This window comes from Anopheles marshallii, chromosome X (genome assembly GCF_943734725.1).
Source record: "Anopheles marshallii chromosome X, idAnoMarsDA_429_01, whole genome shotgun sequence".
NCBI classification, from domain to species: domain Eukaryota; kingdom Metazoa; phylum Arthropoda; class Insecta; order Diptera; family Culicidae; genus Anopheles; species Anopheles marshallii.
Window position 1 is genome coordinate 13,827,684 of NC_071325.1, and position 27,691 is coordinate 13,855,374.

Here is a 27,691-nt window from a genome sequence, read left to right on the forward strand (position 1 = left end):
ATCCTTCGTCAAGTTCTTTCATTTATTTATTTAAATCAAATAATTTAAGCGCTTTAATAGTTGCCAGTATCTGCTTTTGCACCTATACCACTGTATGATCAGTCATGATAGTGAGGAGACAGCCCAATACAATTCATTTACATCCTGTGAAGTAGCGTTAGATATTGAAGTAGAATCTCTTCAATGGTCACTTAGGCATCCAGAACAAGTTGGTCAGTCAGTTCAACTTGTTCGGTCAGTCAGTGCAAGTCAGTCCAGTCAGTACGACACAGTCTATAAAAATCAGTCGATCAATAAAAGTCAGTGCCGTTTATTTTTGTATAATTTTGTAGATTTTAGACAGCTCGTGGACGTCCGTGTGTGACCAGCCAATGGCTCAAATATGATTTCAAAGCTTCCAGACAATTCCAGCCAGTTCCAAACGATTCCGATGGTTCCAGACGATTCCAGATGTTGAAGTCACAATAGCCGGAACCGGATCGGAACCGCTCCAAACTCATCACTAGTTGAAATCCCAAATTAAGATAGAATTATGGCTTTGATGCGTTCGTTATTGAGAAAGTCCGGGCTATAAGATTAGCAATTGATGGTGTTTGGCCACGTGCAGTTTAGTAGACTTCAGGAGGACTTAAAGGACTTACAGACGTAGACCGCAAAGTGGTAGTTTCACCAGATAAGTAAGTTAAAAGTAATACTATAATACAATAGTAAAATAATAGTAAAGTATATTATAATATAATATAATACAAATATAATAGTAAAACTAAAAGTAATAGGTAAAAATACCAAGAAAAAATAATTATGACAGTTTACGTTCTTACAGGTGCGAAATGTGCGATATTTATATATATAAATGAAAACTCAACTAAATTAGTCCATGTAAATGAAGTATTTGAGCAATTTCACATTTACAGTGTTATTGGAAAAGCTAAAAAACTGTGCCAAGTTTTAAATCTATAAGGATTTCTGAATCTTCATCATAGAGATTGAGAGATATTCATTTGGGTCAAGACATGATCTAGAGTCATGAAGCTGAGTCCTACTTACCCAACACTTGTTAGTGCCACTAGTTAACTAGATTTGCCATGATACAGGGTTTTCACACTCAATTGGTAATTTTTGAACAATATTCAGCAAGTCAGAAAGATGCCACATCAATCTCGGCACAACCTAGTTCATCTGGAACAGAGTCAAACTTTCCTGCTTCTTCTCGAAACCCCTGTAAATGATTGATAGGCAGCCTGTTAGATAAAGCAAATGCAAAAAACGGTATACAAAAATGTGTTTCCAGATAAATCCGCCACGAGTTAACCTGAAGCTTCCCAGGAAACCGAATGCCCGTTGACAAACAGCAAGGACACGCATCGTGGGGGTAAAGCATTCCCTGCTAGCAGAGACGTAGTAGCAAAACAACATTCCTTCCGAGAGGAAAACCATCAACATTCCTTTCGCCTGCGATACGGAGTGGGTGGTTATGGCCACCCACCCGCTCTTCCCTTCAACTGCCCCCACAAGACCGTATTTTATTTTATTTATTTTATGTCGAAGAGAACGCGCCGGTTCGATTTTGGGTCTTCCCGTTGCCGCGATGCCACCGGTGCCACCGATCAATCAAAACTAAACCCCACCTCCCATTCTGCGGGCTTCTATCACACCAACCAACCGAACGACACACCAACGCGTGTGTGCTTGTGTGCGCGAGCGAGCGCGCGCGCCCTCGAGCCTCGGGCTACTTTCGCTTCGCGGTGTACCAGCGTGAAACATTCACTGGATTAATGGATTAATTAGCGGAATCGGCATCCCGAAACAGGGTCAAACACGCACTCACACACAGAGATACATTCCACGCTGAAACTGGTGGGCCCGCGGGCGATTCCGGGAACAACCTTCTACCTTCCCGAAACGAAGTACAGAAAAAGGAAAATAAAGGCGCACCCTTTACCGGCCACAGCTTCAGAACGATGCCCTTATGGCTGAGAGAGCTCACAAACGCACTGAAGCTGACAGCCTGTCAAAGCGTTCGATAAATCCCGCTAAGATGCAGCTAGCTAGCTGTCGTCGGGATTTTCGATGCCGCAGATTCCTTGCCACGGGGTTCCTCTTACCAATTTAATCTGATAAAAAAAACAGTCTGGTTTTATTGAAAATTCGGAACAAGAAGGTCACAAAGTTCGTCTAAAGCTGCACCGAATCAGCATCCAAATGTGTCGGTATCGTCGCGCATTACGATACGCGCTCGGTGTCAAAAAGGCATCATTACCACGATACGATGCGCTATCCGTCATTTTACCGCATCCGGCCATCCCGCGCTTCCCGGTCAGCCGTACATTTTTCTCACTTTCACACGCTTACAGCACACACTCAGCGCACAGCCTATCGCATTGGCTAATAGTTCCACCGGGCAAAAGAAATGGCAGCGTTTCCGTGCCACCTAATGGTGTACTGCTTGCCACCCCTTTGTCCGGGTGGCATCGCTACAATCACACCAGCCCGAGTAACCTGTGCAGCAATTGATGCCACAATTATGCCCGTCGCGCCAACAGTGTGCCCCGGGTGGGCAGACGGTAACCCGGACGGGTGAGGTTTATCGAAAGTGAAAATCATACGCCATCTCGCCGAGCGGACGTTTTCCCTTTTTAAATCCCAAACGCGTCGAAACCGTCATGTCGGGCACCGCTGTGTGTGAACGATCCGTGTGAAGACGTCTGCCATGTGTTGATCATCAGATGACCGCATACGGAAGATGTTTGTGAGCCGCCATCGTGGGACACTGTTTTGTTTACAGAACTAAGCAGATCACTCTCTTTATACTGGGCTGTTTTATTGGAGACGGTAGGAATTTAAATGATTATGCAACAGAACAAATCACCCTCTAGTCGAATATTATTAGCTATACAAGGTGGTCTAATATTCACAGCATCGCCTTACATATACTATAAGCCCTGAGTTTAACTTAAATACGTTATTAATAACGCAAGGGTTGCGAATAAACTATGGTTGCTCTTTAAGAGAATTTGACTGTGGCACTTGCTTTAGGTGGTCACAGAGGAGAAAATTCCTGCCCGTGCACACCCCCTATCATGTACTATAACTTACAACCTAATACATCCAATTATAAATTATCTTTAAATTAAATAACTTTGTGTCAAACAAAGAAATTATTTCATATGGTTTATTGATGTTTTATAGGAGATCCTTGCCACCGAGTGGAAAAACACAACTATCCATCGTCTACTGTAGCGATCCTGTCGCGGACAAAAATTGATAACGTTACCAACTAATTTGTAATTGTCATTGCACAAACAGTTAGGCAACTGCATTAGAAGATTTCAGGAGCGAAATTATCCTTTCTTTAATTTTAACACACGTACTGCGTGTCATTCGGCAGGCTAATTGCCATGCATTGGAGCATGGGATGTATTTTTTGCTGATCGAGACCTGCTAAGAGATAGTTAATGGAGAAAGTAACCACTCCAAATTTCATATTAGATGAGTCAAAAACACATCTCAGATGTTACCGGTTGGACTATTTTTGTTTGTGGGCAAAACAATTTGTCTAGTTGTTCGCCAAGGTCATGTAAACGCCGAACCAAATGAAATCATTGCGTTTTCTTTGCGTCGCGGACTCATACCGACCGAAAGGCATGGAATCGATACATTTGTCTAAAAAAGCCTAATAAACGTAGCAATCAAGGAATCACCTTCAGTTTCTTATTTTTTTTTAAACTCAATTCTAAATTTAGTCCATTGGTTTTTAATACGTTTTTAATGCCCAGAAATACTTTCCGGCAACTGTATTGTATACTAATAGACAATGGTTACGTGAACTGAACCTAGCAGGATGTAGTGAACATGAAGTGAGCAACGGCCGGTACTGAATCGGCACGAAGGAAGTGCAATCGCATAATTACATTACGAAAAAAAAAATGATTAAATTCATAAATTTTATTTTTAAGTAATGGTTACCATTGTTAAATCCATAACAGGTCATATTGAGTTTTAACGCAAAACAAAAGCAACGAAAACATACATAAAATACCGCCATTAATATGAATAAGAAAAAACGGAACTATTCGCTGTTCTGTTCTCTTTTTTACCGTATAAACTTAGTTTAACACATAACCGGATAGTCCTTGCTACAGTCCGGATTCTATTATCTATATTAGTCACATGTAAATAAAGAAAATCACTTCTGTTTCCAACGGACTGATCTAGTACAAACATACGGACCGATCTAGTGGACCCCAATATACAGGTCCGCGAGATACACGGGACCTCTTATGCACGATTTTAAAAATTTTACAGCTTAGCAAGTTTATAGTTTACTTGCTTATCTGGCGCCATAGGGTAACAGAACAAAAGTTAAAAAGACTTTTCAAACATTACAAAACATACAAGTATTTTAGGGTTTGTCAATGATTTCTACGAAAAAGACACCTGAACTGCTGAATATACAGGAATTTACACAACCAAACGGTCTTCGGTAATCCACTGTATGTCGTCATCAATAGCCACCGAAAACCCACAATTCGGCAACGTAAATCAAACAATGGCGTTGACAACTTTAAAACGGTCATCAGGTAGGCCTAATAAGCTATTTACGGTCACCAATTCAAAGTTTTCAACGCTTGAACGCTTGTTAGATTTTCCATGCCGAATTTTGGGTTTTAAGTGACTGCTGATGATATCAGTCAGTGGATTTACGGTGACCGATTGATTGCGTAAATTCTGTATTATTAACAAAGCAGAAAATTCTCTTCAAAGAAATTTCTACCTTTGCTCGTATTATATTCAGCATATCAGGAGACTTTCTAAAAAAATAAATAATCAAAAGAAATATATTATTATGGAGGCTTAATCATTTCCACATTTAAGCTTGAATTTTAGGGCATATCCTAACTTGGCATTCAAATTTCGAAAACTACGTATAAAATATAGAGATGCACTAAAAGAATAGTATAAACTTACTCTCGGAACTTCGTTAAGGAATTCTAGCTACTATTCCAACATTGGAGCAAATACGTTGGAGAACCGATTTAATGGTACGATAACAACTTTAATTTTAATCGTATTTTGCTCCAAACCGACCATATATTGACTAAACTTCCGCGCGCCCAGCTGCAGTTCTTCGAACGGTATTAAATTATCGATATTCAGCACCCGTTGATCGTTGGAGAAATATGCCATCCGCACGTGACAGTTGCGGACATACTCTTCGTCATTCATCATACCACATATCAGAACGCCAATCTGGGGAAACAAAACATTTTTTATGTAAGTATTTCATTACCTTGACATACGAACGATTAATGTTACTGATACATACCATGTACCTTCGTTCGGTTCGCATTGCTGTCTGGCTGGTAATTCTTAAGCGTACAGTGCGAATAATGCTTTCGGGTATTTCCCGATTGGTGGCCGCACTGTAAATACCAATCAACTGTGCTGGTTTGTAACGTACGCCTAGAGGAAAAAACTCGACATCCCACCCATTACTTTCCTCTTTAACGAGTGAAACAAAAAAAAAAACACTAATTAGAAAAAAAACCGTGTCGACATATATACTCTCGGTTATCACGCATACTTACCGTCAACGTCACTAAAGTTGGTGGGCGAAAAAAACACAGACGCAACACTCGAATATTTTTCCACCTTGTGGAAGTAGTTGACGGCAATCTCAAGGCTCCACAGGTCGCTCGCGTAGAGCCGGGGGGTGAAAAATAGTTCGCCCGTTTCGCTCTGCCGTATGGCACTCACTATCTCTAGATGGCGCGAATGAAAGTTCATACCGTCGGCAACCCGTGCCACGTAAAACTCTTTCAACATCCTTACCGAGGCACCACTCATCAGCACATTTGCCAGCTGCGGTAGGCTCATCATCGCGAATCGTATGTGTACCAGCACACCGTTGATTAGCTTATTGATAGCACTCTCTCGATCCTGCTCTCGCATATCGACCCGCTCCTCGATCTGCATTTTTTGGTAACGAAACCAGCATTCGACTAGCTCGTACAGCCGAAACTCGCTGCGCACGACCAGATCGTTCTGCTGCAGCAGCCAGTTCATCAGGCCGAGGCTCAGCTGCTCCCAGCCCGGGTACATCACTATCCGCTCTAAATTCCACTTCAGGTAATTCTCCAGCAACGTGATCAAATCCTTACGACCCGGGCAAATGAGCAGCGCATTGTGGAGCCACTCGACGAAGTGACCCTTCTCGGTTGCCTTGTTTATGTGCCGCTTCATGTAGTCAATGCATATTTGAACTAAATCGTGGATGTTGTACTTGTCGGCAAGCTTCAATATATACACCGCCGTGTCGACCGAGATCGTCATCTTGCCGACATACATGTAACGCAGAAACTGTGGGAACACGTCTTGACATTTTTCCTCCTCCTGCAGCGTGATGACCGCATCGCCAAACTCGCGCCAGGTTGCATTCATCAACATCACCTGAAAAACGTCACTGCTGGCACAGAGAATGATCCGATGAGCCGGATAACGATTTTCACCCACCACAAGCGTCACATCTGACATCAACCGTTCGGCGTACAGGTTAGCAATCTTTTGCAACACACTATTCGTATTATACATCTAAAAAAAATATTCAGAAACAAATTTTGTTTGTGTTTCTATTTAGTACGTTGGCTTTTTACTTGGTTCGCTCAAGCTCTATTCACCATTTTTAGTCCCATATCTCCATAGTCCTGGACGTCCACCATCGAGCAGTCTTGTGGGAATTCACAGCAGTCCGAGTCCAACTCCATGTTTGGATTCTTTTCCTACACTTATCTCTCTGTCTTCTACACAGCCTTCGCTTCTGTTAATGTATTTGGGACTACACCATCCCTGTCTTATGTTGACATTGTAGGCTTATATGCATCAACTGGTTAGAAATTCTGTTCTTGCTAAAGGGGATCAACCTTCCTTTACAGAATAGCGATACGACCGTCGGACTAATGGCGTGTTATGGCCTGAAACCTTCTACGACAATGTGCGACTCTACCTCTTGTTATGTATACAGAACAAGCAACTCAAAGCATTAACGTAATGCTCACGCTCCTCGTGGGCAAGTGTTGGCCAAAGAAAATCATTTTAAGAATTACGGGCGTCACAAATTGACAGCCTTCTTCGCCGTTCAGATCAGTTATGTACTACCTATAGATATATCAATAGAATCCGATGTGTCGTGCTGGTCTATAAAACTGTTTCTGTTATTCATTCGATCCGAAGTCACCGAGTTGCTATGGAATTGGTCCGAGTTGGGCAGCTTTGATCCTCCCTTATTACGGTATTACTACGCAGGGCTTTTTCTACGATTAGTTTTAATTATTTTACTCGCAACAATAGCACAACATACTACTACAGCCTTGGATAAACGCTATCAACAATGCTACAACTGGAAGAATAGAACGCTTTTTCGATGTTTGACACTTGTGGTCCGCAAGGTTCACAGAGCCGGCGTTGTGCCTTTTGAGGGCAAGGTGCATATAAACAATAACATTACATGTATACCGCAACAACATCACATGTACAACATAGATAAAGCATTTTTTTCGCGAACACTACATGTAGGTGATTTCTTTAGTTTGTGGTATATTTTACTATTGTTAGAATTTAAACAGAAAAATGTGTTATGACCAGGTTTCAATAAAAATGCAATATATTCAGCATCTAAACAATGCAACGCCGTTCAACGCAGGTAGTATGATTAGGCCGTTTTCTTTCGGCCATGTTGGGGTTCAAACATGCACGCGAACATGAATTTACCATTTTCTCATTTCACACCAAGTTTATATAAACCTCAGCTAAACGTCCGACTGGATAGTTCGCCTTGTCGAATTATCCGGGAGTTTCTTGGAACGAGAACGGATAATCGAAGTGTCACACACACAACTGGAGAAATGTGAAATAGCTTCAAGCATAGACACATAAAAATAAAATTGTTAAGACCTGATGTTTCAGAAAACACGACAAGCAACCCTTACCCCAACGACAACGTCCAGCACGTATGCAGTTGTGCTAAACGAGCATTATTGGTACAATTAAATATCGGACTAAACATCGCCGGAACGCGTGCTATCGTCACTTGCTGCCAAGCGACGCATCATATCAGGCTTGCGTGATTAGCTGTGTTTTATTCATTCGAATTCAGAGTGAAAGTTTGCACAGCTGTAAAAAAGCAAAGTTCACTTGGTTCTCAGCATCAAACAGGATCAAGACGCTACCAGAAGACGACGGGTAAGTTCGATTAGCTATACAATTTCCGAATGAAATCGATCTCAATTGTTTTAGATTTGTTTAAGTCGTTAGCGGAAGAATGAGATATACGCGGCGTCCCGATCGTGGGTTAGATTCTATTGGAATTTCAATATCGAGATTGGTTTGCACGGTGTCTTTGAAAAAACAATTGAATTAATTCCATCGACTGTGCCGATTAGAGGTTTTAGTGCATGTAAAATTCCACCTGTGAAAATAGTTCCGTTCCATCGATCCATTCATTGACAGGTGCATAGGAAGGATTTTTGTTGTTGTTGATGGTGTTGTATGGCACGACCAAGGGGAAAAACAATGTCGGAGGTACGTGCTTAGGTGTCGGGCATAAGTTACAATTTGGAAAATTAATCCTCGTGCGGTGGATTATCCACACAAACATATCAACTCCTCGTGACTTTCAAAGAAGCCATAGTGAAGCAGCAACATACGGTTCTTGGTGGGCTGTGCTGGAGCATTCTGTTGTTGCTTTTGTAAAAACAGTGTTTAAAATATGCTTGATCAGATTTAAATCACATACGAACCTTTGATTTGTACAATAATTAACTTACGAACAATAGAAAACTATGCAAATGTTGTCATCGTAAGTAAAAACTTGCACTTGTACACTCCATTTTTGAATACAAGTGGCATGTTGTTTTGAAAGTGTGTAAAAGTGCATCAACTGCATCCAATTGCCGTATGTAGGTCAGGGAGTATGTGTGTGCATAGCATGTCGCTTTCTGCAATTAAACGTATTATTTGTTTCTACTTGTTTGAAGTGACTGCTTTAGTTATTTTTGTTGTTTGTGATTTTATGATCATTGCTGATGGAAACGAATTACCAAAGGATGTAAACATAATGCTCACTTTTTATATTTAAATTTCCCTACTGGTTGGAGTTTGAAACTGCTGCAAGGTGTATTAAATTCCCGTTGTAATGATGCGGCATGGAATGGACACTGCGTTACGAAGAGCACGGTTGCGTAACCAAACTATTACCCGGGAAGGCTGGAAAGTGAGTGTTCAAACACCCACCTTCCCAGCTAATTGTTTGCAGATTTTGCGATGCAATGAAACGAGCGACATTCATGGAATGTGTAGATAAATTGTTACAATCGTCATTTTTCATCATTCAATACCGCACGTGCCCGACACGTGAAGTAATGCTTGGTTTATTGCTTCTTACTCTATTTTTACCTTACGATTGGAGAAAGGAAGGACTTGAAGGTGTATTGTTTCTCCCAGAAAGATATTCTTTGTGGCCCATTCAATCAACCGGATTTATCTCATTATTCAACTATCAGATTAAAAAATCGTAATGCCACTTGTGGATCTAAAGCGAGAACAACAGTACAGAATAGCACGTGACCAAACGTGGTAAGTTAGCTTTTACACAGTTGTTTGTGTGGTGCCTTTTGTTAAGGTAGCAATAAAACGAAGCAATTACTAATGTATTTTGAAACTATGCCTTTACTTTCAGTAGCATCGAGTTGTGCTTAATGAGCTATTGGGCATTTGTTATTGAGCAACACAACCCCTGAATGCTAGGTAAAACTAAAAAAGTATTAATTGCATTGGGCGTACTTAATAATCTGGAGAAGATCAATCTGGAGAAACATACTTACACAAATGAAGTTGTATTTCATTTATTCTGCAAGTGCTCGTCCTTCGTGTGCGAGCGGACAAGATGAAGGACAGATCGTTAAAGCATCAATCGTCAAATCGGATGTTGCAATCGGGTTAGAACTGCCACGCTTAGCAGCCTTCGCGCGCAACGACACATTAGCGTCGCGCAAGTCGATGCAACGCGTAAATCATTGTGATCTATCATGCGCGCCATGTACTCATCCACTTAATAGATTTGTACTCATTTCGGTATCTAACGGTTGAACGGCGAGTCATTTTCAATTACGACTAGCTCACGATTGGATTGAATTGGAACGTTTTCATAACGTTTCGATCAAATTGCGAACGAAGGTCTGTCAAAACGATGTAGTATGTGTGTGTGGCATGATAACCCATTGATTGTGCTGCGTGTGTTTATTGCTTACTGCACGTAGTATGATTCCTTCCGTTACAATTTTTGTTCCTTCTCTTTTCTTCCGGTTCTTTGTTGTCGAGTATTGTTGTATAGGATACATTCACACCTGGTGCGGTTATTCATCAATGTAAATTATATTGCAATTAACATCTCACTTTGAAAAGCGAAACAAGTTTTCGTCAAAAAAAGAGAGCGAAAAATAACAGGAAAGTCTTCGGCAATGGTGTGAATAGACATTCGATTAGCAAACTGTTAACACCTTCGAGGGTGTGAAGGAGACAAACTATTTTTATGTACGATTAAATGTAGTATGTATGCTCTACATATATGTACCTAATTTATTTCGCACGTCTCTATTTGTTGCATGTATATTTTGAGATTTGAGAGAAGACACGTTTTTTTTTGCATAAAATGATTAAACCATCATACAGAGTTAAAATTTCAACATCCAGCTTAACCATGCACACACATCATTCGTTTTGTATCTCTACATTTAGCATCTCTATCTATGGAGAGAAAAAGCCCTGAGAACAAAAATCGATATTTTTTAAAAGACTGTTTCCCATTTTTTTCATTAATTGCTAAATGCCACCATTTCAACGAGGTTGATGCATTATTTTTCTTCTACTCTTTTAATTTGCAACATCCCCTATTCGATGTGATGTTGCATAAATAGCCAAATGGCAAATATCATTCCGTGTGTGCTTTAAACTAACGATCTCGCACGTCGTACAATCGGTTGCTGCATCTTCACGTGGCCCTTTGAGAGGGAAAAACAGAAACAAATGCATTATGCATGATGTTGGAGGAGGGCTAAATGTTGTTTCGTGTGTATTTCCACTGGCATTGCATCTCATTGCCGACAGTGTCGTCGGTAGTACGTCGCCTATCGATTGATTATCTTAACCGTACTATGACACTGTCCAGATGTTTGTCGGATCAGAATAAACAACGTAAACAAAACAACGAATATTTTTTCCTAATTATTAGATTAACCCATAACTTGCACAATATCTCCGAACTGTTTTCCTAATTCTCGATTAGGATTTTCAGTATCTCAATACTTTTTTCTTATATTTACCAGTACACATTAGATTTTCAGTACTCTTCAGTACTTCTTCAGTACAGTTAAAACTCTTTCACTAATTCTTAGAATATACCGGACTCTATCTTACATTTAGTATTTTAGAACTCTTTACCAATATCTTTGACTAAATCTGAATCTATCCGATGCTCAGTATTTGAGAACTCTTTTCCTCTTTTCCTTTCCTTTTCTTGGATAAGGCATATCCGATATACATATTCGATCTCTCAGTATCGCAGAACTATTTTACTACTACTCAGAACTGCTCAGAACTTCTCAGACGAAATTGATTGACATTGAAAAAACATGGTTTAAAGCAGTAAATGAATACTCCAAAGGTGTTTTAGAGTTGTTGGAGAGTAGTGGTGAAACCCACTACTATGATTTAATTAGTTTCTACCAGTGTGTCATTTAATCTTCTCCCGCTGTTTTGGTTCTTCGGGTTTTGGGACGATTGCGTGCACCACACCCATCACTTTTATTCCGTTTTTTTTTGTTATCATTTCACAGCCAAAGTGACTACTAGGGCAGGAGAAACGTTTATTATATATCCAGAACAGTACGCTGGGGTTGTGGAATTTTCAGCTGAAGGTAGTGGTTTAGAAAGCAATGGGGGAAATATGGGTGATGGTTCTTATCAGGTCCGGCACCCATCGGTGGGAAATCGTAAATTTTAATTAAACACACCAGCTATAAAACACGTCAGCGTCATGCGCGGGGCTTCCGAAACTGCTTAACGAAGATATACCTTGCGCGAGATGGGAAGATGTTCATGAAGGCAATTCACTTGTCATATGACTTGCTCCGGATGGAAAAAAGACGCCAGTGGTCTATGGCAACAACAATGATGCAGTTAGTTCCCCATTTCGTAGAGCCGGAGCAAATGTAGATGCGCGCGCGCGTTTGTGTGCGAATAGTTGAAGTTACAAGTATGAAAACTTATAAGTAGGGCGCTATTCACTGCCCTTCCAAGGGTAAGGGAGGGGTGCATTAGACTTGCGCCTAGTAATTGCGTTAGATAATGAGGAAAATAGGCAACGAGTGTAATTAAGCGTACTTGTCACAACCGGTGGGCTGGTTTCAAGTAGGTGTGATATGCTGTTTGGTTTTAATATGTTCTTTACCACCGAGACAGTGAGATATCAATTGATGACACACACGTACCTTACTTATCTATTTCTTTTCAGATAGCTTGGTCAATTTATTGAGCACTAACTCGGGCGAAGACGAAGGCTGCTAACATTTTCGGGCACGAACCAACCCGCGTGCGCAAGACGCGTCGGCCTGACGTAGTTTGATTGAACGCTCTATCTCTTCGTCGTCGCACCTCCCCCCAAAAAAAAGACCTGGAGAACGGACGGAAAGCGCGGAGGAACGGCAAACGGAAAACGGGGGTCGGGCGATCGTGTGTCGAGGGCGCCAGGGTGGGTTCGAGTGTGCTAGTTCTTACTGATCCACGACCGTAGATAGAACGTGCGAAGAGAACGACAGACAGCGAATAGAGCGTGAAGCCTAAGCGAACCTCCATCCAGGGACGTGTCGGTGGGAAACGGTAAACGATACATATATAAATGTATTTATGCTATCGCGATTCATAGCATTGATTAGCAGTGTCTGTTAGGAAGTCGACCAGTGCGGATCGGGAAGCATACGTTACGTCGTGACAACAAGCGTGTAAAACGCATTCCATTCATCCATCAACAAAATAAACGTATTATTGCGTGCCGTTCGCCTGCAAGCCGCTCAATTTCTCTCCCAGGTGGACGAGGCGTTTAGCATCGGTGGGACAAGTTTTGCAAACCACTACACCTGATAGTACGGTTAGTGCAGCAGCGGTCTCACTGGAGTGTGTAGTTGCTTATCTTACGTGGCAAACAACTTTGTTCCGGTGATATAAATATCTACCCGTTGGTGGTAGTGTGGCAAAACAAAATAAAACCCCTCTGCAGGTGGAAGTGAAAACTAACCTCGGAAGGTTTAGTTGTGCGCCCGACAGCAGTGTAGTTACCCGTGCATTGTGCCTAGTATCGCGTTCCAGTCGTGCTTGCAACAAGATTCAGAGTTAACTGCGAATACACAAACAGCGACACTTGCCAAGGATGAGTATGAGTAAGTGTTTCAAACTGCTGCTTCGGTACTTCAATCAACTGTAATGCACGCCCGCACGGTGGAGAGCATGGTGGACGAATTGCGAATTGCATGACATCTGCGGCTAATACATTCCTGTTGTTCTCTGTCTCTTCCGCATCCACCGGCAGGTTCATATACCGAGAGCAGCTCGGAGGAGGATGATCTGTCACCGCGAGACAAGGTTCAGCAAAATTCCAAGGGCTATGCCGACTTCTGCGTGCGCAACATCAAGCAGCATTCGTTCGGTCGGCATGAGATCGAGATCGCCGAGCAGGAGATGCCCGGTATTATGGCACTGCGCAAGCAGGCTCTCGACGACAAACCGCTCAAGGGTGCGAACATCGTTGGTTGCACGCACGTTAACGCGCAAACGGCTGTGCTGATAGAGACGCTGATCTGCCTCGGTGCGAACGTTAGATGGGCAGCCTGCAACATCTACTCAACGCAGGTGGGTACGGTAGAAGGGAAGAATATGGAGAGGAGAGTCCCATTATGATTTAAATTGTGTTCCAGCGGACAACGCGCGAGTTCACCGTCATCGGAACGAAATGTGCGGTTGCTCATCGTAGCAATTGTTTGCCGATTCGGTGGCGCTCTTTAATAATTTGTCGAATGGAAGTATGGGACCCCCGCGTTCGCATATACCATTTATCATCCACGCTGATGAAGCAATGAGGGCAGATATATTTGATTGGTCATTTGATTCTCTGGCGAGTATGTGTCAATGCCTTCAAATTGATTAATTCTGCAACAAGCGTGCGGTTCAGAATGTTTTTTTTTTGTAACTTTAATGTCGAATGGCCTAATCATTCCACGGAGGGGCGTCCATTTTCTTTGTTGACTTGTATCAAACACTGTACACAATCGATCATCAAACATACTACTCGAAGCATTACTAACCGGCGGCCGGAAATCGCACCAGTTGCGGTTGTGGTATACTGCATGTTTCCACTTAAGAAAAGGAAATGTGCTTCCATCCCTTCGCTGTCCCTCAAACGGCCATGATAAGACATACACCACAGGTGTGAGTGTGACGTTGTGGTCAGTACTCGGATTTTTTTCCATTTTCTCCTCCTGCTCAAACTAATTTACGACATCGCTGCTATGATAAAGATGAGACAAACAGATAGAGTGTGTACCGGGTATGCAGGTGAACAGAACTTCTCGCACCCGCACGGTTATAGATAATGAATATTGCCACTCCGAGGCAATCGGGTACCCACTTTGGTGGAAGAAGCATGCAAAGATAACTCCCCCCTCCTGTTTCGTGCCAGTTGTTTTATTACTCAATTGCCGGTTCCGTGCATATCGCCGTTCTGTAGTGACGTATTTCGAAAAGCTATTTCATCGCGCGTCTAGGTATCTAGGTTTCGACTTCACGCAAATATGATAAAACATTAACAACTGCATTGCCTAGTCGTAGGTTTTAAGGGGTGTTTTTTTAAGGATGCATCACGTGCTTGTTACACGTACGTCTTAGCTATTCAGCCCAGGCAAACGTTAGTTTATCTGTTTATTCCACATAATATAGCTACTGGCAGAATAGTCTCTTTGTTGATTTGAGCATCAATTGTATGGGGTTTGTTCCACAATCTAGACAATGTAATTAAATATGGGTATTCCAGTACAAGCGCATCTTGAAACCCTTGTGTTAACTGTTGTTGAAGAGATATTTCGCCTCAAGTCATCAGCATGTGAAAGATAAGGGTAAACCCTGCGAATGTAACTTAATGTTTTGGTGTTGTTGGTGGTCCTCGTGTGTTTGAAGAGTATTCGCTACTTCGAAAAATAAACTCATCAGGTCATTAAATCCTTTAAGGCTGTTTTCAGCGAGAGGGAGGAGTTGTGGCAGGACCACCAAATCACAACCTCAAACTGGTTTTATTGCATAACAATGGAAAACTAATGTAATTCTATTTGATTGTATCCTCCTTTGGTACAGAATGAGGTCGCGGCAGCACTGGCAGAAAGTGGAGTTCCCATTTTCGCCTGGCGTGGCGAAATCGAGGAAGATTTCTGGTGGTGTATCGATAAGTGTGTACACGCCGAAAACTGGCAGCCCAACATGATACTGGACGATGGTGGCGATGCAACGCACCTGATGCTGAAGAAGTACCCGGTTATGTTCAAGATGATCAAGGGCATTGTCGATGAGAGCGTGACGGGGGTGCACCGGCTGTACCAGCTGTCGAAGACAAGCAAGCTAACCGTGCCGGCTATGAACGTAAAGGATGCGATCACGAAGACCAAATTTGACAGCCTGTACAGCTGCAAGGAATCGGTTATTGACAGGTTCGTTAATGGCCGAAGATATTCCTATATATAGGATATTAATCATCTGTTATTGTTGTTACATCATCAAATAGCTTGAAGCGTGCCACGGACATTATGATTGGCGGTAAGCAGATTGTGCTGTGCGGGTACGGTGAGGTAGGCAAGGGTTGCGCCCAAGCCTTGAAGGGACTCGGATGCATCGTATACGTGACGGAGATCGACCCGATCTGCGCACTGCAAGCCTGCATGGACGGTTTCCGTGTGGTAAAGCTGAACGAGGTGATCCGCACGGTGGACGTGGTGATCACGTGCACAGGCAACAAGAACGTGGTAACGCGCGAACATATGGACAAGATGAAGAACGGCTGCATCGTCTGCAACATGGGCCACTCGAACACCGAAATCGACGTGAACAGCCTGCGCACATCCGAGCTACAATGGGAAAAGATGCGCTCCCAGGTCGATCACATCATCTGGCCCGGTCCGGACGGCAAGCGTATCATTCTGCTTGCGGAAGGCCGGTTGGTGAATCTGTCCTGCTCGAGCATTTCGTCTTTCGTAGCCTCTATCTCGGCCACTACGCAGGCACTGGCGCTGATCGAGCTGTTCAATGCACCGCCTGGTCGCTACAAGGCGGACGTGTATTTGCTGCCGAAAAAAATGGGTAAGATTCGAATAGGGAAAAACGGTACCTGTTATTATTTCATACTAAGTGATGTGGTTTTTTGTTTTGCTTTTCTGTTTTCTGCATAGACGAATACGTCGCCAGTCTGCATCTTCAGACGCTCGATGCACATCTAACGGAATTGACCGACGAGCAGGCACGGTACATGGGCCTCAACAAAGCCGGTCCGTTCAAGCCGAACTACTACAGGTATTAGTATAGCAAGTGCGCTTCGTTTCCGGACCCGGTCGCACTGTTGCGCTGTTTCACTTTAGTCGTACTTGCTAGGTCCGTTTCGAGTTAGCGTATGGTTTTGGTGCGGCAGGAAAATTGACGAGCATCATTTAATGGGTATTTGGCCGCAGTGCACGTTAGGCGAATTAGAGCAACCAGTGCCGTGGAAATCAAGAAGCAAATTTTTATTTTACTGTTTCACACGAAACAGAGACCGGAATTCGCAGTTATCAGAACAAACTGCAGAACAAACGCAATTAGAACAAAGCGAATTTATTGTAGAAGCGGGAGAAAAAGCAATGCGAGCATCACTTTGGAACGTTTCGGCTTTTTGGGACCCACACAAAATTAACTTATGGAACACCCCTTCTCCACGACCGAGCCGATTATATTATACCAATGTAATATGATAGTAACTTAGAGCTATGCAGCGGCAAACGAACACGGCAATTGGAAGCGAAGAAATATTACACAAACACACACCTTCTAGCATTTAGGAGATAGATTAGAATGGTAAAACAATGCGAAGGAAGAGCAACAGGCGGAACTGTATGTGTGTGTGGGGTAATACGTTATGCTCAATGGAAATTGAAGACGAAGAGTGATTCTGTGTACGAGCAGAATCCCGCGTCGGTTATATCGGGCGATGTGGAGATGTTAGAAGCATTTGTAAGTAATAGGACTCATGCACACGAACGCATACTATGAGAGTTAGGTCATGGTCAAAAGCTTCATGCAGAAGTTAGGTCAAGTTCTTCCTTTCCGCCGTAGAAACAAACAAAATATATATAGAAAATGATTTTCTTCCGCCGCTTACACACACACCCACAGACCATGAAATCTAGTCTGTTCACGCAAAACCCGGAAGAAGGTAGCAAATCTTCTATCACTGCTTAGCGTGACGACCTACTGACCTAGAGACCTGCCTAAAACCACAACTTGGTGTGGTGGTTAGGCCCCGAATGTTAAGCACGGCAACCAACGTATTGTGAACCGACCCCAACGAAAAGGTACCGTGATCTGTTTAATATTCTTGTTATAGCCGAACGGTATTGGGTAGGGATAAAATTATACGAAAATAATTTGTAATTTCTTCAACACTACCAGAAGAAATTAACACGCATTCGGCGGTGAAACTCTAATTGTTGGAAAGCATTTCCAGGTGCAAAACCAATCATCGCGATAATCTCTTCGCCTGTTAGGTTTTTTTTAGTTTCGCAAGGTATTTGTTTTTTTTTCTACAATGGAAATTAATTGTCAATTAACAAGCAAATGAATGAAGCGAGGCTTGGGCATATTTATGCAATTGATTCGGAATTCTAAACTGTTCCCAGATGTTGTAAGGGGATTGATCATTGATGGAATGCGGACTCTACGGCACGATCCGTATAGTTTAGTGCGTAAAGCGCGTGCTGTCCAGACTGTGGTGACCGCACTAGTGCGGTTCTGGTATCTTTTTTGTAGAACCTTAAGATTTGCGTCTCCATTCCTCTCTTTAGGGAGCGTTTAACCCAGCGAATATTGGCTTATAAAAACACTCTCCTACGCTATGACGCAACGCGATGATGCGATTCAATATGATTTTTGTATCGCTTCTATCGAGAACATGTTTCTTTTTGTTCTTGTTATTTTTGTGGTGCAATAATTGGTATATAGGACGGGGGGTTTTAGTTGCAATGGAGTGTAAACAAAAAAAAAACACATTTGTAAAAAAAAAGCAAACCGATTTTTTCAAAAAGCGAAACAAATTGAAAAAGATAAAAAAACGATAGACTTATCCTCTATAGGGTGTGTAGGATGGAAGGGTTATGAAGATAAATTCCGGCAAAATCATCACGTATGTGGCTGTAAGATGAACAAAACCGAGTGAAGCAACCTTGGAGCAAAACAGAGAGAAAGCTCACTTATGAAGTAGTGAAGATATGTAATGCACACATGTGCGTGAGCTAAAAACGCTTCGATAAACGAATCGATTTGTGAAACAATTATAAAACAAAGCAAAGCAGAAAAAACGATTGGGTCAATATCTTGTGGACCATGCGAGGGTGAAGAAACGGCCCTACGAATTGGTGAAGTCAGGACGGTCCGGTTCTCCTGGGCAGAAAAGAGGGTGTTATACAAGCATTGGAAGAAGTCCCAGGTGATGAGATGGGGTTTTAGGTGATGTGGCACTTAACCGTTAGGCCGTTATGTAACTTAGGTAAAGTAAGGTTCACACAGGACACGCTTCCCACTTTGTTTCCAAACCAACAGCATACGTGGTTTCTTTACGGTATTATTACATTTACTTAGTAGCGTTAATAGTTGAGCAGTTTCGTTTTTTTTGTCTGTTTTCAATGGGAAATAGCATTTACTTTTGCACAATAGCTATTTTTGCACTTACTGGTAATCACCCTCTTCCTACCTGTTCTTGGTAAACCCCCTCCCCTCCCTCTCTCCCTACTCCACAGTGCACTTGTTTAGAGTAGAAACGAATTTCTATCACCTTGCCCCCCCTGAAATAGAAGCAAAATCCCCTTCCAATCCTGTTCACCGTAGATAACAGTAGTGTAACACGCAACGGCAATAGTTGGCAAGTTTGTCCCAAATGGTTCAGTTACAAATTTTCCGTGCTTTATGTCGTTCCGGGGTACCGGGGGTAGTTTATATACATATATATATATATATACATATATTTTCGATCAGCAACTCGTATATTCGCCGAACATCGCTTTAAATGATGAATGTTTTGTCGCTGCCCCCCTCCAAGTGCGGGGTAGACCCGCGAAGCTCCTCGCCCAGTGTTGTGATGTTGTCTATTGAGGACGCGTGTCCGGTGGTGATGAGGGGAGAGGGGGTGGGGGAAGAGACGACAAATCAGGTACAGGAAAAGCATGGCTGCGAACGAAGCATACCTTTTACGAACGAAACATTGCAGCCTGTATTAGTTGCTAAAAACCAGCAGCGGAAAAGAGGAAAACAATAAATAAAAAAAACAACAACAAAACATGTGAAAATTAACTAAAAAATGTGAAACCACGCTACAGTTTATTAATCGCCTTAATACATCGATCCTTTGTGCTCCGCGTAAAGGAAAAAGATCGGCACCTGTGCTGAACCGCTCCCGATCTGCACGTACTCAACGTGGCGTATAAGAAACATCGCCGCAAGTCCGTAAAATAGCTGTGGCAGTCCCAAATTAGCCACCTTGATGCATCGAAAGAACCGATCGTCCAGTGTAAGGTCCTGCCAAGGTCGCTTGGTACAGTGATATTTCATGTACGGGTAGCAACCCGTACGCAGGATGTGATAGTTCGTGCCCGTATCGAGCGTCCAGTTGAAATGTGACCATCCGAACTGATCGTTGTAGACGTCGCTATGCTAAGAAAAAGTACAAAGATATCCCCTCTGGGTAAGTAAATAGTATCAAAGATTGTTATAACATCGATTACTTTGATGAAGTATGATGTCCAGGGTGGTTCGTTACATTGCTTCAGGTATGCCGTGAGTACCTCGGATACTTTCGGTTTGCTGGTGGTGTGTAGTGCCCGCTTTAGGAGTAACAGTCGCATTATTTTACGATGATTTAGGCTGGAAGTAAAAAAAAATATTTGAAAAGAAAGCATTAAACAATTCTATTTTTCTAACTTATATCGAGAAGTTTGTAACACACTTCTTGACAAATATATCATCAAATATGGTAGATTGTTAGATTGCTGGCAAAAATTTAAATTAAATCAGATATTGAGAAATTCCTATACCAATTCTCCACAAAGCATATCATCAAAAAGGATAGTTTAGAACATTCTCTAAAAGAATAATAGACGTACAAACAGTTTCGTTCCAGTGTAATTATTTATTCTCATTTACAATAACTCAAGCTTTGCAACACCTAAACCGCAAGGACATTGGTGGCTGTATGAGTGTTCGTTTCGATTTTTACGAAAATAATCTAGCTTCGATCCCAAGGATAAGTGTCGCCAGTACGGTTCGATGGATTAGTTTATGTTCTAGTTTAACGGACAAAACAAGTGGGCGAAAGGAGTAATAACGCTATTTAGCAACCGGGTTGCACATATGTCGTGCTTGAACGGTTTAACGATCGATCTCGCCGAACACAACGTCAAGCGTACCGATGATGGCCACCACATCCGCCAGCATGTGATGACGGCCGACCTTGTCTAGCGCGGCCAGATGAGCAAATCCGGGCGCCTTAATCTTGCAACGGTACGGTCGGCTGGAACCGTCCGACACCAGGTATAGACCGAATTCACCCTTCGGTGCTTCTACCGCGGTGTACGTCGCACCGGGCGGCACCTGGTAACCTTGCGTGAACAGCTTGAAGTGATGAATAAGCGCCTCCATCGAATGCTTCATCTCACCCCGGGACGGTGGTGTGAGTTTTGCATCGTCCGTCTTGATCTCACCGGCCGGCATCTGGTTCAGGCACTGATCGATGATGCGCAGTGACTGACGCATCTCCTCGATGCGGCACAAATAGCGATCGTAACAATCACCCTTCGTACCGATCGGCACATCGAACTCCACCAAATCGTACGCATCGTACGGTTGGGACTTGCGCAGATCCCATTTAATGCCGGAACCGCGCAACATGACCCCGCTGAATCCGTAGTTGAGGGCATCTTCCGCCGACACCACGCCAATGTCAACCGTACGCTGCACCCAGATGCGGTTCGTCGTCAGCACATCCTCCACCTCATCCAGCCGTTCACCGAACTTGGACGCAAACTCGTAAATGTCGTCCAGCAGACCGAGCGGCAGATCCTGCGAGACACCGCCGGGCCGTATGTAGGCAGCGTGCATGCGGGCACCGGACACACGCTCGTAGAACTCCATCATCTTTTCGCGCTCCTCGAACAGCCAGAAGAAGGGTGTCAGGGCGCCCACATCCAGTGCGTGCGTACCGATTGCCATGATGTGGTTCAAGATGCGGGTTATTTCACCGAACAGCACCCGGATGTACTTCGCCCGCAATGGTATGTCGATGTTGAGCAGCTTTTCGACCGCGAGCGAGTAGCACTGCTCGTTGCACATCATCGAGACATAGTCGAGACGGTCAAAGTACGGCAACGCCTGTGTGTACGTCTTGTACTCGATCAGCTTCTCGGTACCTCGGTGCAGTAGTCCGATGTGCGGATCTGCTCGCATAACCGTCTCACCGTCCAGCTCCAAAACCAACCGTAACACACCGTGAGCGGCCGGATGCTGTGGGCCAAAGTTAAGACTTAGGTTCCGCACTGTCTTCTCCACCGGCGCGATCTTGCTGTTCCACGGTGGCAGCTTCCAGCGCGAGGTCACCTCATCCGGGTACATGACCGGGCCCTTAAACTGTTCGATAAATTCCTCGTCCGGGAACCATTTACCGGCGGAACGGGCTGGTTGGCGCGCATTATATAAAGCGGCGACATTTTTCAGCAGCCCACCACCGGTTACATAAACATTGGCGGCGGTACGCTTTGCGACCGTGTTTAGCACGCTGAATGCCATCCTTGCTCGTTACTTGCTGCTGTTACCCTCTCTCGCGAGGAGCGTTTTTTCGTTCCCTTTTGCTGGAGGTTTTCGATCTGAGCTGAAACACACGGAAGGAAAACACACACGGTTTGGTTATTAGCAGTGATTCGTTTTTTTGTGTGCAAGCGATGGGGGACGGTGGAGAAGGGATGTGGTGTAGAGCGGGAGAAAAATATCGCGATAAAACGTTCGCACCTTCAGGGAAGTGTTTTTCTTTTTCCTACACACGGGACGTACTCGTACGTGTGCGTGTGTCGGCAAGGTCTGTGTTTTGCACTTTTTCACTATTTGACAGAATTTTTATTCAAGTTATCTCGGTGCCATCGCAACCAAGTGTCAGTTCCTCTGCTTGCGATTAGCAAATCAACAATAACATAGGCCTAAATTGGTTTCTTGCACCGCGCCACTATGACCGTACAAATAACGGCATCGCCATTTGATTGGCCCACTTTAAAAACTTACCCTACGTTCTAGACCCACTGGAGAATGGTTTGATTTTCCCGTCCGCAAAAAATCTCTGCACAACAATATGAAATTGGCCGACCGTGTTTGACAGCTGTCAGTGTCGCTGCGTTCGACACCGTTCACACGAGCAACACAGTACGCATACCTCTGTACAGCAGGTTGACCCAATTCTTAGCAAAACGAGTTGATCGATTTTTTTGAAAATAAAGAACTTTGGAATGTTCTGAAAATTGTGAAAATTTTTGACTCAAGACACTCAATAAAAAATAAACTAAGATTCTTTGAATCAATTGAAAAAGTAAACTGCTTTTGTTCGCTGGATAAATAGAAATAATTTCCGTTGGCGAATTGTTGCACCGAAAGCAAGATGGTGGATGCTGAAACGACCTTATTGTTGCTTGTGCTGGTCAATCTGTCACACTGTCTATTCATCTTGGGTATTCTTAAAATCGTCCAAGAAAACAAAACGCATGTGTATAGTGGCCATTGTTAAGAAGAAATATATGTTAATACGTGATGTGTAGAGAGTTTTATGTTAATTTTGGTGTCTAAAAGCTTGCTTTTCTCATTTGCGCCGTTTCATCACCGCCGTTGACTTGATTGATTAGGTACATATTCTTCTTTACTGGTATTTCAACTTTAAGAGGTCTGGGACTGCCATTTCTAGTTTGCGTTAACTTTATTTACCCGTAGCTGGATAGTGAGTTCGGCGTACGGGGGTTTGGTCCGGATAGGATGTTGTACCGGTCCTACGCACCGAATAGGGACGCCAGTTTCTTGCAATTATCTAAATTGTTAATGGATCACAATGATTTCCAATTGCTTTTTTCTCCCTTCTTTTGGCAGACGTGCATTGCTCGGTGTATCGCAGCTTGAAGTTGGGTCAAAGCTATAGGGGAGAAGAAATAATGCTGACCTGGCGTCGGAAATAGCTGGTACAACATGATGAATCGACACGGTGCCACGAACTCTAACCGACCTGCAGATCAGGGCCAACTGTTTTCTGCGTTAATGTCCGACAATGGCCCCAACCAGGGAGCGTTTGTACCGGGTAGCACTGCTTTCTCCCTGGCACACTACCAGAACATGCCTAACGATCAGGTTGACTGGGCCGCCCTGGCCCAGCAGTGGATCAAAATGCGTGAAACCTGGATGCAACCCATGCCCACTTTAATTCCATCGCCGCCTCCACCGCCCTCATTTGATCGGGACACTTTCGACAGTTCGGCTGCGAGCGATGCACACTCAAGAAACCGATCCGGTCCGGGAGTCGAATTCGAGGAGCAGGGTGAAGCCCCTATGGAGGTAGAGCGGGAAGATGACAGCGATATACCGGTTCCGCCGACACCACCAAAAATCTCCAACGATTGGCCATCGACAGATGATACATGGCGAAATTGGTCATGGCCATCTTCGGGGAGCAGCACATCAACGCTTGGCGACCATCATGTGCCACAAGCGCTTCCAAACAATCAAAAACTGGCCGACGTCCAGCAACGGTCCGGGCCACCGGCATCAGCAGCCGCTGCCATTGCGCTGTGGCAGGCGAAAAACAGTCATCTCTTCCCGGTCGCATATCCCAAAGATCCCGCGACGATGCGACAACAGACGACGGGAAACCGACGTATGTTTAGCACGCAACCGAAACCGGCACGCCTGCCGGGGTTGATGGATCAGGAGATAAAGATGAGCGTGTCATCTACCAGTTCGGTCACGTCCACGGATGTGCACCGGGTAGATTCGAAGGAGAACTTCAGCAGTGGTGGTGGTGGATCTGCCACGATCAACGAGGAAAAGCGCATGATGTTACCGGCATGGATTCGCGAAGGATTGGAAAAGATGGAACGCGAAAAGCAGCAAAAGCTGAAGCGGGAGCAGGAACACCGCCAACGAGAAGAGAAACTATCCAGCCAACAAAATCTTCGCTCTTTGTCACTGTCGGTACGTATGGGATAGGGAAGAATAAGGAGAATAGAGAAGGACGGGAATATATATTGGTATTTTCTGTCTACAGCCTAGCCGTGAGGAGCTAACCTTGCCGTTGGGTTCGCCGGTAGCGCAAGAAGCATCGCAACCGAATCAAGAGAAGGTTGCATTAAACGAACAGGACATTGAACAGATAGTATGTGTTGAATGTTTCCACTGTATTCCCTATATTTTATATAACTTTATCACACATTCTGTGGCATTTCAGACGAAGAAAATATTGACTGAAATTTTTATGGAAACAACAAACGAAGTATTACTTTCCATCGCCAAGGAAGAACAGAGCAAGGTGCAGAAGCGAAAAGGTAAGTATTAGCTCAGTTTCGGTAGCCTTTGCATATAACGATGTGTCATGTTTGTGTATACAGTCAACTCATTCGTAATGGGTTCTTTTAAATGGATTTCACATATCGAGCGAATTTCCGCATAACACGAACGTGAGAGTTTTAGAACTCTGTTTTTTTCTTGCTCGGCTCCACAGTAGAAAAATGAAAAAAGTTTCGGAGTGATATGGAATGGAGTGATATGGAAGTTGCTCGAATAGTTGCCGGTTCATAACTTAACGGGTAGGAACCATCCATAAGCGGATCTGAAACCGTGCGGGTCGACTCGTCGATACAAGTGGGTTCAGTAGGGGCAAGATAGCATAAACTCGTTATCTTCTGACTCGTAGGGCAGAGTTAGAGTCGGAATCGGGTCGAAGTAGGTAGGTCCAGTAGGACCAGTAAGATGCAGGACCGAATGGATGGTTTATTTTACTGTTCCTACAAATTATTTTGGAAAGGCAGCTTCCGTTTTACAACTTTTTCGTACAATGGATAAAACGCGTTGTAAAAGAGTTGACTGTATACATGTAAATATGCTTTCGAGAGGAGCTTTGTGTCAGATTCGTTTCTCTCTGTCCTAATCGTGGTTCTGTGATATTGCGTATAAAGGTAGGAGAAATGTTGAAGTTAGGTATATATGTATATGTTCTTCTATATAACAGCTAAACAGGCTGCCAGTTCAAATGTTGGGCGCGCAACATATACCAGAGGACTTGGTATGATGATCTCGTGTGCGGAATGTTCTGGTTGAATGAGTATACCTAATAAGGGTAGTATTTGTTACAGGCCTTGGTATATATGGCGATAGTGATGAGGATGAGGAGGAAGAAGAAGATCAGACGATCAACGATGTTAGCAAGGGTTCGATGAGTGCAAATGTTGGCTCTGATCTGGAAAGTGCAAACAACTCGGACGACGACGATTCCGATATAGAAGCGATGAAAAAAATGATGGTATGTTAATATCTGCTTACGTTTTCTCTCACTATACAGCTGCACATAACCTCCGTTCTGCTTCTATCTTTCAGGAAAAAATACGCTACCGGCAACAGAATTTCAAATCTACTGCCGCGCAAATCGAACAGTGGCTAGGCGATGTGGCTGAGTACACGCCTTATAACACTGATTTGCAGACAGAGTCACTGTCGTCGGATGAAGGTCCGGATGATGAGCTGCAGCGGAACGATGAAGCTGATTCCGATTCCGAGCGTGCAGAATCTCCTCGGCACGGAAAGGCAACCACCGGTAATGGCTTCGTTACGTCGCAGTTCACGCCCTTTGTCAGCACAGCTCGACAGTCTGACCAAGCCAACAGAGCGAGTGGCAGCCAGGAGAATGGTTCGTTTTTATCTGCTTAAATTAAAGCTTGTACTTTTTTATTATTACATTACATTTCTCTTGCTTTGTTATGTTTTTTAGTGGTCCGCAAACGGCGTGATAAACGCGTATCGCGTTTCAGTGATCCGCGGGACACGGTACGTACGACGCATATTACGCATGTTTCGATAGTATCAACGCCCGCTGAAACAGTACGTCCCAATAAAGCGTTGGAACTGTCTGCCGGTGTGAATGTAGCCGCAATTGGTACGAGTGCCGTCCGCCAGAAATATCCAGTACAAGAAGGGAAGGCACGGCAGCCTACCGGCCAGCAATCCTTTAACTCGCACTTGAACGTACCACCGGGGCAATCGTACCAAACGATCTACAGTATTAGCCCCGGTCCGAAGGGAGGGACACATTCTAAGGCATTGAGTGATATCGAGGAAATGCGAAAGAAGCACCACCAGACATCGAACATCGACGGTGCGAAGAAGTCGTTTGGGGAGGATAACGACAGCGGTAGCAGTCGTCGGAAGTATCGCGACCGTTCGCGCTCGCGTTCATCCCATGGTTCACGGTCGAGCGGTTCACGATCGGTTTCGGGCGATTCACGCTCGTCCCGGTCCACTCTGTCACCGAGCAGCCACTACTCACGCTCGAGCCATCGACGCTCCTCATCCAAGCGATCCCGTCACGATCGCGACCGTCGTTCACCGTCGTCCAGCTCATCATCGCGCCGTCACCGTCGCGACAGTGGCGATCCTTCCCGATCCCGGTCGCGGTCCTCATCGAAATATTCTTCCCGTCGACGGTTCTAAGTGTTTCCACCACAGAGAAGCGTCTTGCAGTGGCATTTTAGTTATTGCAATGTTCTTTCGGCGAATTTAATGGCCGTATCGCGAACGCGGGGTTGTCATAGCGTGCACAAGAGTAGTGCGTTCTGATGGGGACGGTTCCGTTGAATTCGCCGAAAGATCATTCGCCGAACAGAAGCCGAATTCAGCGAGAGAATCAAATCAGTGTGATAAATTAGGGAAAGTATGTATAAATACACACAAAACAACACACGCTACATTTTCACATACCTGAAAAAAAAAACACTCACCCTCCTCCACCTTTCTCTATTCTCTTCCCCAATCTTCTCTTAAATTCCTTACCAGACACATAAAAGCACACACTCTAGTTATCTTTAAGCTGCGAGACAAGGAATTTTAAATGAAAAAACAAAGGCACGAACACACAACTGTAAAGACAAGCGTTAGCTAGAGCAAATATGGAACTTGCATTGCAGGACAGGTAGGCAAGCCCGGATTTTTCAAATAACCTTTTCAATTATTATTAATTGAATCATTAGAAGTGTTAGGGGATTTGACCCTTAAAGTGCTAACAAAGAAGTAGAATTTG

At 43.8% G+C, this 27,691-nt stretch overlaps 5 protein-coding genes across 5 annotated transcripts; 2 read left to right on the forward strand and 3 right to left on the reverse strand.

Moving 5' to 3' along the window:
• Positions 1 to 4,998: 4,998 nt before the first annotated feature.
• Positions 4,999 to 6,764, reverse strand: LOC128711866 (BTB/POZ domain-containing protein 17). The gene is made up of 4 exons (XM_053806756.1): positions 6,678 to 6,764; positions 5,589 to 6,591; positions 5,327 to 5,502; positions 4,999 to 5,250 (listed from the first exon to the last, which is right to left on the reverse strand). Exons 1-4 carry the CDS (start codon positions 6,762 to 6,764, stop codon positions 4,999 to 5,001), a joined length of 1,518 nt encoding a protein of 505 aa, XP_053662731.1.
• Positions 6,765 to 13,477: 6,713 nt separating this feature from the next.
• Positions 13,478 to 16,663, forward strand: LOC128718318 (adenosylhomocysteinase-like 1). Its single transcript, XM_053811950.1, has 5 exons — positions 13,478 to 13,487; positions 13,637 to 13,956; positions 15,451 to 15,800; positions 15,875 to 16,446; positions 16,536 to 16,663. The coding sequence occupies exons 1-5, from the start codon at positions 13,478 to 13,480 to the stop codon at positions 16,661 to 16,663; spliced, it is 1,380 nt and encodes a 459-aa protein (XP_053667925.1).
• Positions 16,664 to 19,719: 3,056 nt separating this feature from the next.
• On the reverse strand, positions 19,720 to 20,231 carry LOC128706771 (uncharacterized protein C15orf61 homolog). The gene is made up of 2 exons (XM_053801717.1): positions 20,112 to 20,231; positions 19,720 to 20,040 (listed from the first exon to the last, which is right to left on the reverse strand). The coding sequence occupies exons 1-2, from the start codon at positions 20,229 to 20,231 to the stop codon at positions 19,720 to 19,722; spliced, it is 441 nt and encodes a 146-aa protein (XP_053657692.1).
• A 523-nt stretch (positions 20,232 to 20,754) lies between these two features.
• LOC128714611 (NADH-ubiquinone oxidoreductase 49 kDa subunit-like) lies at positions 20,755 to 22,186 on the reverse strand. Its single transcript, XM_053809488.1, has one exon. The coding sequence runs from the start codon at positions 22,165 to 22,167 to the stop codon at positions 20,755 to 20,757; it is 1,413 nt and encodes a 470-aa protein (XP_053665463.1). The 5' UTR covers positions 22,168 to 22,186.
• Positions 22,187 to 23,598: 1,412 nt separating this feature from the next.
• LOC128714600 (arginine/serine-rich protein PNISR) lies at positions 23,599 to 27,105 on the forward strand. The gene is made up of 7 exons (XM_053809476.1): positions 23,599 to 24,597; positions 24,671 to 24,778; positions 24,851 to 24,947; positions 25,631 to 25,684; positions 25,755 to 25,921; positions 25,996 to 26,305; positions 26,387 to 27,105. The coding sequence occupies exons 1-7, from the start codon at positions 23,599 to 23,601 to the stop codon at positions 27,103 to 27,105; spliced, it is 2,454 nt and encodes an 817-aa protein (XP_053665451.1).
• Positions 27,106 to 27,691: the final 586 nt, after the last annotated feature.

What these genes read in the sequence shown, in the direction of transcription:
- LOC128711866 (XM_053806756.1), bottom strand. Translation starts at nt 6,764, where the DNA reads ATGGAGTTGGACTCGGACTGCTGTGAATTCCCACAAGACTGCTCGATG. An exon ending in GAGATATGGGACTAAAAATG is followed by an intron (nt 6,592 to 6,677) that starts GTGAATAGAGCT and finishes TATTTTTTTTAG; the next exon opens with ATGTATAATACGAATAGTGT. An exon ending in CAACTTTAGTGACGTTGACG is followed by an intron (nt 5,503 to 5,588) that starts GTAAGTATGCGT and finishes CACTCGTTAAAG; the next exon opens with AGGAAAGTAATGGGTGGGAT.
- LOC128706771 (XM_053801717.1), bottom strand. Translation starts at nt 20,231, where the DNA reads ATGCGACTGTTACTCCTAAAGCGGGCACTACACACCACCAGCAAACCG. An exon ending in GGACATCATACTTCATCAAA is followed by an intron (nt 20,041 to 20,111) that starts GTAATCGATGTT and finishes ACTTTTTCTTAG; the next exon opens with CATAGCGACGTCTACAACGA.
- LOC128714611 (XM_053809488.1), bottom strand. Translation starts at nt 22,167, where the DNA reads ATGGCATTCAGCGTGCTAAACACGGTCGCAAAGCGTACCGCCGCCAAT.
- LOC128714600 (XM_053809476.1), top strand. Translation starts at nt 23,599, where the DNA reads ATGATGAATCGACACGGTGCCACGAACTCTAACCGACCTGCAGATCAG. An exon ending in CAAGGTGCAGAAGCGAAAAG is followed by an intron (nt 24,948 to 25,630) that starts GTAAGTATTAGC and finishes TCTATATAACAG; the next exon opens with CTAAACAGGCTGCCAGTTCA. An exon ending in GAGTGGCAGCCAGGAGAATG is followed by an intron (nt 26,306 to 26,386) that starts GTTCGTTTTTAT and finishes TATGTTTTTTAG; the next exon opens with TGGTCCGCAAACGGCGTGAT.
- LOC128718318 (XM_053811950.1), top strand. An exon ending in GCAACATCTACTCAACGCAG is followed by an intron (nt 13,957 to 15,450) that starts GTGGGTACGGTA and finishes CCTTTGGTACAG; the next exon opens with AATGAGGTCGCGGCAGCACT. An exon ending in TTTGCTGCCGAAAAAAATGG is followed by an intron (nt 16,447 to 16,535) that starts GTAAGATTCGAA and finishes TTTTCTGCATAG; the next exon opens with ACGAATACGTCGCCAGTCTG.